The sequence below is a fragment of the Phoenix dactylifera genome, chromosome 7, assembly GCF_051530095.1.
Source record: "Phoenix dactylifera cultivar Ajwa chromosome 7, Ajwa_hap1_PhDact_Kaust_v1.1, whole genome shotgun sequence".
Taxonomy (NCBI): Eukaryota; Viridiplantae; Streptophyta; class Magnoliopsida; order Arecales; family Arecaceae; genus Phoenix; species Phoenix dactylifera.
In genome coordinates, this window is record NC_143196.1 from 6213298 (window position 1) to 6225554 (window position 12257).

A 12257-nucleotide genomic window follows, 5' to 3' on the forward strand; every position below is an offset into this window, starting at 1 on the left:
AATGATTTTAAGGCTAATTTAATTTTTTTGATATTTTTTTGATTTTTTTTATGTTTCTATGATCTCGGTCTAACCTAGATGATGTATCTTATTGTTTTAAAATGATACAAATCATAAATGATTAGTGAGATATTGTATTCTACAATGAACAATATAAAATATCCTCAAATCAAGTAGTGACATAAAAATTAAAAAAATAATACAATCAATTACATATATTTAAAGTATAACATACATATCAATATCTAAAATCGGGTCGAGTGATAATGCTCATCCCATAAGAAACATGTGTCGGATTATAAGCACTCTCGGATCTCTCGCTGAAGCTCTGGTTGATAATACGACTTTGGAGGGATCCATCCGAATATATCGGTAGCAAAATCTAACTCATAAGATACTCTAGGCTGCGTAAAATAGTAGCCATCGGAAGATGCCTCAAACGCACCATATCCATATTCGCATCCGTATGGGTCATAAGCTGCCTGTGACTGCGGATAATAGGATCTAGTATACGACTCGGGACCCGATACGTCTATGGATTCTACTTTATGTGCGAGGTCATTTGCAGCTGCATCGTGTCTTGCTCTTGAATGACATCAAGAAGGTCGTCTCCTATATGCAATCATATTCTCGCAGGCTCTACCTAATCAGCACCGTAGTTCCGATCTTGTGTAGCATGCGTAAATTGGGACTCACCGGTGAATTGAAGACCACTTTGCGACTGTCTTATAAACGGTGGTCTCATGTCCTCCACTTTCTTCCTAGCCAGCAGATCCATAACCACCAGAACTGCTGCTCCTAGTCTCTGAATTTGAGTGAACTAACTCTTTGACACTCTCCATTAGGATTGTAGGAGCTTTTTGTCTTTTTTTTTTGTTGTGCTGGGCAGCTACTTTCTTACCCTTCGTGCCCCTCTCCCTAGCTATGCTGGGAGGATGTATGTCATCCTCTTGACCGAGTCAACTGGATAGCGTAGTGACCTCGTCTAAGCATCTCTCGATTATATCTCTAAGAGGATGTCTCGGACAAGGAGTAATGTGGTGATTTCTCCTCTGTGGCTGTGGCTGTGGCCAATCAGCTAGAAGGATGCGTGAAATATTGCTCTCAGTCCATTGCCCTGCATCGACCCTAGGCTCTCTGGCTACGAAACTGGCCGATTGTGGAGGCGATCTTTGCTCGTCAAGTTTGGATCCTGCTGCTGGACCACAAGCCATCCGACCATAGGATTATCTTCATCATCTATGAAAGCACTATAGAGTGGATCTGTGTACTTGAGCTCTACTTTCTTTTGAATGCACTTCAGTTTCAACCTCAGATTGTAGTGAACATATACAAGGTTGTTGAGGCGTTTTTGTGTTAAACGGTTCCTTTGCTTACTGTGGATGAGGGCGAAGGTGGACTAGTTGCGCTCACAGCCACTCGAGGAGATCATTTAGGAGACAATCTGGATAACTAGCTGCTTAAGATTTTTTGTGGACAACTCAAAATGAATCCACCATTCAGCTGCAAAAATATTAAAGAAAATTATTTATAATATGGTATCATATTAGTAACCATCTAATGCTAGGTAAATGTCCTCCTGATGTGTAACATACTTGAATTCATAGTTTTCTTACTTACAACAACTATCGAGACTCCAAAGCTGCCGCTATCCTTTTTAAATATCCTTTGGTCTGTGAAAAAGAACCGTGTTGTACTATGTTAATAATAGAAGATACTAGTTAACTTACACATGTCACTTAAGTTAACTTATCTCTTTTAGACATAGGGCCACAACTTCTGGATATGGCTTTATCTTGTAAATCACATTTCACAGAGCGGCCAGAAGTTTATCATCCATATCGATTTAAGGTATGTTGTACTAAAACTGAGGGGTCAGGTAGTATATTGCACATAAAGTTCGTATTGTCTTAGTCAAATTGTACAAGTATAGAAGCAGTCTAATTTTCAATGTTTTTACTTACCTGCTAGATACAAGTCCATACCCATCTAGTAGTCCCACCGCCGTTCAATGATGTCGATGGACTCATGGGCGTATGTCGGATCTGTCATATGATCTGAGTCTTTGCCTTCTCCATCATGTGATATAGGAAGCTCATCTGGGGTACCTCTTATTGTCCATGGCCCGAAGCACTTCATACAATGGTCTGATAGCCTTCACTATCGTAGTGGCCCACTGTCAGATTGTCTGCCTCATCACCAAATCCTCGACGCTGCTCCCTTCAATATCGGCTCTCGCATATCTACTATCCTGCCACTCGGTACTGACAAACATCTGATATAGGGCTGCGTTCTTCTCAAGAAGGGTATTAAGTGCAACGTAGTTGGTAGCAAACCGTATGACTTATGATCTCAAGATCTCTCCTTGCATACCTCCTCATCAGTGAAAGGACCCATGTATAGTTATAAATATACCTGATGATGGTTTGAGTTGTCTCTACTGTCTGCTGCACCCTACAAATCTTCGCAATGTCCATTAGCATGAAGTCGATGTAATGTGCAGCATATTGGGTCCAGAAAATATATGGTTGCTGCTCCATCAAGATCTCTCCGGCGGTCTTATATTGTGGCCCATTATTAGTGATAACCTGCACGATATTCTCCTCCTACATGATTAATCACATCCTCCATAAGTTTGAGAATGTACGCAGCATCGTGCACCTGATCAGAAGCATTAACCGACTTGTGGAAGAAAGTCTTCGTATCACAATATGTCAGAAAGTTGATGATGCTCTACCTGGTAGGACCGATCCAACCATTACACATCACAGTAAGTCCATATGTGGCCCACTTGCTATTTGTAGGAAGCAATCCATTTCTCTAGCTCTTTTTTATTACTGTCGAGAAGCTCACCATAGATATCCTTCGGGCTTGAAATATCTACACCAGGACCGGTAACCTATATGGCAGACCTATAGTACGTATTGTCTGTCACATTCGTTGGGATGTGGCTGAAGTGGAACTAATATCTAATAGCTCGCCACATATCTTTCTTCTTATCCTTCTTCAGCATTGAGTTAATCCTCTACTGCTTCAAATCTCAGCTAAAGAAGGCATGTGGATCTAAATCATGGATTGCTGCTTCTGGTAGAATCTCTTTGGATGACTTCTTTTTGCTACCAAAAGTTCTCAGCATAGATGCAATCCAGCCACCACCTCTGTTGACGGCCTCCCTGACTGAGGTTCTTCTAAACTCTGGATCTGCCTTGCTGCTCGCAGAACCAGAGCCCGACTTGTAGTACAAGGGTTCAAATCGAGCCCTATGCCTGACCACCTCATCTTGCTATCACTGATCATCCAGGCTTGCTTGCAAGGCAATCTAGATCTGTGCTTCCTCATCATCTGGAGTGGACGCCTCCTCTAACTTCCTGAAGTAATAGGTAGGTGGCTTTGTCGCTCGGCGGTCCACCTCCACCTTCTTCTTGGCAACCATCTCCTTTGCTACTCTAAAATCAGCGAAGTGCTTCTTCATCAGCCGCTGAACCTCCTGTAGGCTTTCCAGCATATAGATACGTCGGAGGAACCACCAGCTAAGTGATGCTTCAACCTAGTTACCCCTTCTTCCTTGTACTCTATGTTGCACCAGTTGTATTTCCAATGATGCCGACCGGAGAGCATTTGCCCGTTATCCCAGCCAATGTCACGTTCTTGCTTCTTTTTTTCCTGATAGCTCGATTTTTGCAGATTTATTAAGTACGTCAGTTTATCAATTATTTAAAAATAGCAAAATTTTGTTGTGATGAAGATAATTTTTTTACTTCAGAAAATACACCTGATTTATCTAATACATAATACTAATTTTTTATATATTTATTTATTTAGTTATATATTTTTAATTTTTTTAATTTAAAAATATGTTTAAATTTCATAAATTCACAAAAATATGATTTTTAGCTCAAAAATTACTTCTGAATTATGTAATACATACTGCTATTTTTTTATAATTTTTAAAATTATTTATATATTTTTTAATTATTTTATGAATTTAAAAATAATTTTTAAATACTAATATTTTAAAAAATAATTTTAGCTCAGATACATGTGAAACCCAATCATGGATGCTACATATATTTTTTTAGGCTCTTGGGCATGCATCAAAGGTTACTTATTTTTCATTTTTTTTTAAAGTTAGACTTGGACCGTTATGCACATGATCGCATCTAAACCTGAATGAATGGAGAGTAGGTTGCATGCCCCTAAATACGTTTATGATTTTACATTTTTTTTAAAAAAATATTTATTTTTATTTTTTTAATCCAAAATTATATTTTTAATTTTTAAAAAATTTTATAATCTAAGAATTAAAAATTTTACGTCATCGTGTAGATCGTTCATAGATTTACAACATATAATAAAATCAAGCCCAAATCGAAAATTTTGGCATGATCTCTCCTTATTTTGTAATTTTCGAGCTATTTTTTCAAACACCAAAAAAAAGGAGGAATGAGATAGGGGAGAGGAAGCACATCTTATTTAGGCTTGAATCTTCCTTCTAAACTGCTGAATCGGCGAGTTTTTTGAGTTGTTGGGAAGCGGAAGCGGCGGAAATCTCTCCGCCGCTTTCATTTGCTGTTGGAAAGGCCTTCTTAGGCTTTCCCAACTTCAATTAAAGCATCAGACAAGTCCACAATGAGGGGCTTGGTTCGGAACCGGGTTGACTCAGTGCGAACCCAGTTTGCACCGAGTTTTAATTGAACCGGCCCGTTCGGACCCTATCCGGCCAGTTCGGGATCGATTCTGGCCGGTTCGGGGCCGGAATTGAAAATAATAAGCAAACCAACCCGGTTTTGCACCAGGTCGGCTCGGCATTGCCCGAACCAAGCGGTTCGGCCTGGTTCGGTAGACCCTGCCTTATAATGTATATATATACTCATGTATTTTACTCCTTGAATCTGCATTTTCTGTAGTTGGCTGCCCCAATTACAGATTAAAACCTTCTAAAATGTTCTCTTTTGCTTCACCATTTCTTATACTTTTTCACTTTTTCTCAGATTTTTGACAAACCCTTTTTTGTAATCATCAAGGACTCACTTTTATTTGTTGGAATTTTGCAGCACTTATGAAGTTGCTACTGCTTGTGCATTAGCTATCAATGCAGATAAACTGATCTGCATAACAGACGGTCAAATTCTTGATGAACAGGGACAAGTCATTCGTTTTTTGTCTCTCCAAGATGCGGATATGTTGATTAGAGAGCGGGCTAAGCAAAGTGAAATAGCTGCAAATTATGTCAAGGCTATAGGTGAAGATGATATGCATTGTACATGCTATCTTGATTTAAAAGAAGCCAACAAACCTCCTTGGAATTGGAAAGGTTACAGAGAAAAGTGTAATGCAACTTTTCAAAATGGTGTCGGGTTTGACAACGGGAATGGCTTATGGTCTGGTGAGCAGGGATTTGCTATTGGAGGTGAAGAGCAATTGAACAGATCAAATGGTTACCTTTCAGAACTGGCTGCTGCAGCATATGTATGCAGAGTAAGTTTGCATCCATGATTACATGTGACATGGCTTTGGCTTAATAATTTCTATATACGTTTTTCCCTTTCCTTATATGTTTTGTGTTTTTTTGCTTTTTCCTTGATTTTAGGCTTCTATAGAAGTCAACATTAGATGAGCTGATATATGATGATATCACCCTAAGATATCAGCACGTATATAACATATTTGTTGTGTGGAAAACCCCTTTATTTGCTCCTTCGCGATGAGAGCTTCAGTCTCATGAGAAGCTTTTTCATGTATCTGTTTTCTTATATCAATCATCACATAGCTGCTGTTGTTTTATGATAGAATCTTGGATAAGCAAACATTTTCTATTGACAAGTGAAGCCATGATAATATGAGTTAGTGGAGATTCACCATGATTGGTTTGCAAACTTTGAAATGATAGGTTGGATGCAGCCACCTGCATGTGTTAGGATTTTCAACTTGGACCACCTCAATTGGAGGAGCTATTTTTCTTGTGAGGACTAAAGCTAGGATTTTACTATCTTCTCATTGGAGAGTTGCTTCAAAATGTGTCTACAGAGTCAGAATGCATCATTATTCATTTGTCCATGCAATCTACTTATCATTATAAGAAACTGATTTTCTTTTACTGGTCAGGGTGGAGCTCAAAGAGTTCATATTGTAGATGGTACTCTCAGTGGAGCCTTGCTGCTAGAATTATTTACAAGAGATGGAGTGGGGACAATGGTGGCTAGGTATGTAGTGATCTTGCCAAATGTCACTTATTTTCTTTATCAAGGAATGCTATTCCTGATATTTAAATATGTTTCTACATGGTTTGATGCTTGATGTGCAGAATTTTGCTTCACTTTTTCTGGCATTCATTATCTTAATGCCCATTTAGCAAATGAAGCATATTCATCCTATTAATTATTGATGAGACTTGAGAGGGTTAATTATTCTCAAGACCATACTAGCTCACTCTTTTGAAATATTATATAGTCACTGCTTCAAGAATCTAAGTCTCCATTAGGTTTTTGTCTTAGGCATAGTTATAAAACATGGATCGGACCATTCAGTTCCTGACTGGAAAATCAGTGAATCAAACCCCTGGCCAGTCTAATCTTTGAATAGGACCTTTTTTGCAAGGACTACCGATCGGTCCAAACCAGGTTTCAAAACACATCAAAAAACAAGTAGTTGATATGAGGATTCAAACAGGTCATTTGAGATTAAAATGCCAACCGCTCAACCATCAAGATACCATTAATATCTGTTTTATTTTGCTACTTCCAAAATTGTATGTTAGGCATATTCGAAGCACATTATCATATTTTAGGAATCAATTCTTTCATATAACTTTTCCTCTTTCATATAAAATCGCATATAGATAAATTTATTTTGTTCTTTCTAAATGTTTTCAAAAGATTTCTATTTAAAATAATAAAGATACCAATAAATTCTACAAATCTTTCCATTAAAATAATTCTTTTGCTCTTTGATACAAAACCAAAAACATAAATATATTTTTTTATTCTTTTGGATATTTTAAAAATTTTACTAAAATCATCAATTGGTTCTAAATATTTTATATATTACATATATATAATCATTTAAAAAAAAAATAGTGGATGACTCGTGATTACTATTTATGCTGTAATTAAAGAATATATAAATGTAGACCCGTGTGATGTAAAGGATAGTATTTAATGTAGAAGATTTATTGCTAATTATTTATATTTTCTAATGTTATATCTAATTTTTTAAATAATTTTATTTTTTAAAAAAATATTTTCAAATTATAATCATGTTCTATTGATTGACCCAGTGGTCAGACCACAGACCCTTGATGTGGAACCTTGACCGGATCAGTCTCTGGTCCATTTTTTACAACTATGATTCTAGGCTTATTTGTGTGCATGAGTTAATCCTCTACCATACTGTATACTTACATAAGTCTAAAGTGTTATATTTCTCAGTGGATGGATCTACCAATGTGATTGTGCGCCATCTTCTGAAAGCTTAGAATTGATTTCTCATGTTTGTTCATTATGTTTGGTTTTCGAATCTGCAATATATTAGGTTTTGATGGACTGGTAGCTTGTGCTTGTAAAGTAGGCTTAAAGTGCTAATTATCTCCTAATGAGTACTTTCTCTGCAAAACTAAATACACCTAATTCTTGGAGAATTTAAATCCATTGGAGAACATAAAGTCTTATTTTTTATTCCTCTCACCATATATTTCAGTAATGTGTATGAGGGAACGCGGAATGCTAGATTGGCAGACTTTCCTGGCATAAGAAGACTTATACAACCTTTAGAAGTATCTGGTGCGCTGGTTCGGAGAACTGATGAAGAGGTTCACACTGTGTCATCTTCTTTTGTTTAAACTTCATTTGACCGTTTGCTTAAATCTAGATATGTTTTTCATTTCCTCTATTCCTGGCACTCAAATTGTAATAAAAGAAAGTTACGGCATCTAAATGTTGCTTTCTTGGGCTAGTGTCATACTTGTTAAGCAGAAATACCTTTTTCTAATGCTCTTACATGATCTTTGTGCTCAGCTTCTTAAACAATTGGATTCATTTATAGTTGTGGAGAGAGATGGTTCAATCATTGCTTGTGCTGCACTTTTTCCCTTCTTTGACGAGAAATGTGGAGAGATTGCTGCAATTGTTGTATCCCCTGAGTGCCGTGGGCATGGGCAAGGGGACAAATTGCTCGGTATGCTTAACTGAAAAAATGTAAATTACTTTTTCTTTTCTCTTTTTCCCAATGAGTACATTTTTTCAATGTATTTGATATTGTCTATACATGCATTCACTTATTCAATCATCATTGTTTTGTGATTGCGTTGCAATTAAAATTTAATATTAACTTGCCAATTAGTTGAATCTGAATTTTTTTCATCACTAATTAACTTCTGAAAATTGTAGCCAAAATAAGGAAGAATTAGTTATAGATATTCATCCACTTTCATGTTAGGTGATCCTACATCTATCTACACTTGTTATACCCTACCCTCAGATTAAATCTAGATTCTAGACCATCATTATAACTTTCTATGAGCTACCAACGCCATTTTTATCTTTTATTCATTCTGAACTGTTGTACCTTTTTGAATAAAATTTTTATATGTTGTTGGGTTTATTTGATCATAGTCCTAACCCTAATCCTTGTCCCATCAATCTCTAGTTGGCACAGACAATTTACTGGCCATGCAGGATGAGTTCAATGCTCTACTTCGCAGTCCAGCCCAAGAGAGAGACCCAAGTCCTAATTGCTAATCAAGCTATCCACTCACAAAGCAAGCATTTTTGTATGCATAATCATAATTTCTCCAGATCATCTTATGTTCTCCCTTCCCTTTTCTAACATTTTGCTTCTAATCAAAGCCCATCTCTTCATAAGGTTTCCTCTGATCTACATGAAATGTCTATATTATTTTAACTATGTTTCCACTGTTTATGGAAACTCTTGAGTGATCCTATATACAGTTGTCTCCAGTGCTATTCCATGCTTTTACCAAGCATATTATTTGTCTAGGCCGAACATGATAAATATTGGATGAGTTGTCTCCTATGGAACATGCCATAGACTTACTAAGTTTGGATCGATTACAAAATCCGACATGATTATTCTGTTTTGGGGGCCTCTCTCCATGTTTTGGTGGCATTTATGTCATTTCCTACAATGCAGCCACACTAAGGTTCTGTTGGATGCACAATAGGGCAAGAGTCAAAAAAGAAATTTAGAGAAAAAAGAAAACGAAAAATGGAGATACAGGTTTAGGTGGTTTGGCCAAATCCATGGCCTACGTCCATGGGAAAATACTGCAAGGTCATTTCTATGTGTCAAAGAAGATCACAAATTACGAGAGGGGATATCACCTTACAATTGAAGCCCCACTACATGCTCCCAAATTTGAAGCCCCACTACATGCTTCCAAACTTCATGTATTTTTTCTTTTAGAAACAGATATGACAAACAGAGGAGAGTGTCTAGCCAAAAGAAATCTCCTCTTTTTAAAGAAATCCAGGGGATACGAGAAACTCTATGGTAGTCCCCCTGCTCCAGCTTCCTTTTTGTTCGTTTTTGTCTTCCTTACTCTTTCTCCTTCATCTGCCCAAGTAACTTAAGTAAGAATAATGGCCCTTTGATGACAAACACATTGTAACAGCTCAAAATAACAACAGGTAGTGACTAAGGTGTAAAATAGAAAAGGATTGTGGTGTGACAAGCTTCATATGTGCATACATAACAACTCCATCATCTCCCCCATCTCATCCCCTGCCCCCCACCCCCCCCCCCCCCCCCCCAAAAAAAAAAAATTTAGCCCATATGTGTGAAATGAAAAGATATCATAACCCTTACATGTTGATTCCCTTGTGTTGTTTTTGTAAGTTTCCTAAAGTCTCAAGGGCATCAAATAATCATTCGAATTATAAGAGCTTCTCCACTTATTAATCTTCAGTTCTAGTAAATACCTTTATGAATTCTTTTATTCTTTTTGGTGATATAAGTTGGTGGCCTCCTCACGTCAATGAATTGTTAAACATATAACAAAAATAGGAATAAGAGTGGAATGTCTATGTTAGTTTGTCGATTCTGATTGATTGGTGAGAAAGACCAAGGTCTAGTGGACAATTGGAGTTCCAATTCCATGATTTTTTTAGAATGTTGTTATATTTTAGAGAGCAATCAAAGTTGATGCATGGATGTGTAAACACATGGTGACATACCACTAAATCTAAGAGCTACCCAAGGATTGTTTTCTATTTGTCTTTTAAGTATATATGAATTCTAAAAGATTGTTCTATTTCATCAATTAAATTAATGAATGCATTCAGTTATCATTCTTTATTATGTTACTTTTGTTGACAGAAGTGTTTTGCAAAATTCTTCAATTTTGAGCATCTACATCAACATGGTTAGTTTGAATGTGTGTATGTTCAGAATGTTGATAAAATTAGGGTTATGATGTAATCTGCAGATTATATTGAGAAGAAGGCATCATACCTTGGATTAGAGAAACTCTTCCTGCTTACAACTCGTGCTGCAGATTGGTATGTATGTCAAACAAAAAAGAAAGAACAAAGAAAAAGAGATTGAAGGACTAAAATGTGATAATGGGTAGTTTTTTTTTCCTTTCACTTTCTAGTGATCATATGAAACATTACACAGTTAACTATTCTATCAGTACTTTCTTATCGAGTCTCATGATGATCAGGTGTTTCAGATATGACCTTGTTTGTAGCAGTACATTAGGCTGTATAAAACTTGTATGGAGAAGAATTAGAGTTTGTGCTAGCTCTCTATTGTGTCATTTATAACTTGATTAATTCAATATTAAACAGTCCCCATTTTCAGGTCACCAGTGAGAGTTTATGTCAATACCGTTTACATTTTCAGTTAATAGGAATTTGGTGAAATCAATTCATCATCAAGTGCTTTGAGGATCATCTGACAAATAATGAATTATAATGAATTTTCTATAGTTGGAAATAAGGTTTGCTGTACCAATCGGTACCGATGCATACCAACCGTACTGTACCATACCGATAACAAATTAGTATGCGGGATAAAAGGCATACCGACACTCGGTACGCCGAACTGGCCCCCATATTGGGCGTACTAACATTGTAATAGGATGGTTCCAGTATGGGGTCCGGTATCGAGATGGTGAATCTTGGTTGGAAGTGTATTTTATAGGCTAAACAACTTTGGCTATAAGATCTGAGGGCATATGATGTTGATTTCCATCAGTCAAAAATTATTTTTTTGTAAAAAATCTATTTTGTGATGCTACTCAACATCCCAAAAGATGCATTTGTGTGTGTTCTATAGGTTGAAAATTGAGTTTGCCATGACTGTAGTCTGGGGATGTTCTTAATTGTTTAACATGTGGAGACCATGAATGAGTTCGTCTAACTCTTCTAGGGCCAAGTAATAAGTTGTCTAGAATATCAAGCTGGAACTACTTTCCGAATGATAAGTTGGTTTTATAGTGGAGAAAATATTATTTGGATATATAATAGTTTATTCCATAGTAGTTGGGTTTTACGGGCTGTCTTTTTTCTTCTTTTGGTGAAAGGGGCTCTTATTGAATAATGCTGGATATTATTCTGAAAGTAGCTAGTATGCTATTGGCTAATATAAGACATCAATTTCTTTTGCCAGCCTTTTTTTGATAAGAAAAGCGGTGTTCCGCCAGAGGCACAAGCTGACACTTTCACCCTTGCTCTCCTTTTGCATTTATTCTTACTTCTTTGAAGATCAACACAAAATCCTGTGTTCTCTTGTTGGGAGATAAATGACAGAACAATAGAAAGAATCTAGATCACCAACATTATGTAGGTCTGTATCCAAACAGGACAACTTGCATTAAGTTTGTATTCTTCTAGGTATGCAAATCCATAAAACTCTGCAACATTATGTACTCCACAGCATTAGCTTAGTCTTGCTCATGTTGAATCTTCTATCATTTCCCATGAAATATATCTCATAGCTTTCTAATATGATATCCATAGCAAACTCCATGTGCGTGTAAATAATCTGCATTTTTGATACCTAGCTAGCAATTAAGAAGGTTAGATCCTTTTTATTGAATCATGGATTTTTAATCCGTCTTCACTATAAATAATCCTGTTTATAATTCATAATGTTCATCTTTTCCTTGATTTGTGTCACGTGACTTCTGATTGAAGACGAAGGATCATAAATAAAATTGTCAATCAATCTATTTACACGAGATAGGACTCCCTTATCATGCCAAGTCTGTTATTCTCTTTTTTTTTAATTTTTGAAGT

At 36.5% G+C, this 12257-nt stretch overlaps 1 protein-coding gene across 12 annotated transcripts in view; it reads left to right on the forward strand.

Moving 5' to 3' along the window:
• Positions 1 to 12257, forward strand: part of LOC103711322 (putative amino-acid acetyltransferase NAGS1, chloroplastic) — a 28288-nt gene that overhangs the window by 8061 nt on the left and 7970 nt on the right. For 5 of the 12 annotated variants that reach the window (XM_008797426.6, XM_088701105.2, XM_088701106.2 and 2 more), the window contains exons 5-9: positions 5055 to 5478; positions 6106 to 6203; positions 7696 to 7807; positions 8013 to 8172; positions 10442 to 10514. In XM_008797426.6, the coding sequence (XP_008795648.4) occupies positions 5055 to 5478; positions 6106 to 6203; positions 7696 to 7807; positions 8013 to 8172; positions 10442 to 10514 (867 nt within the window). Of the gene's footprint in view, positions 1 to 5054; positions 5479 to 6105; positions 6204 to 7695; positions 7808 to 8012; positions 8193 to 10441; positions 10582 to 12257 lie in introns of all 12 variants that reach the window. The other 7 variants (XR_015967248.2, XR_604746.6, XR_015967249.2 and 4 more) reach the window with 4 other exon arrangements.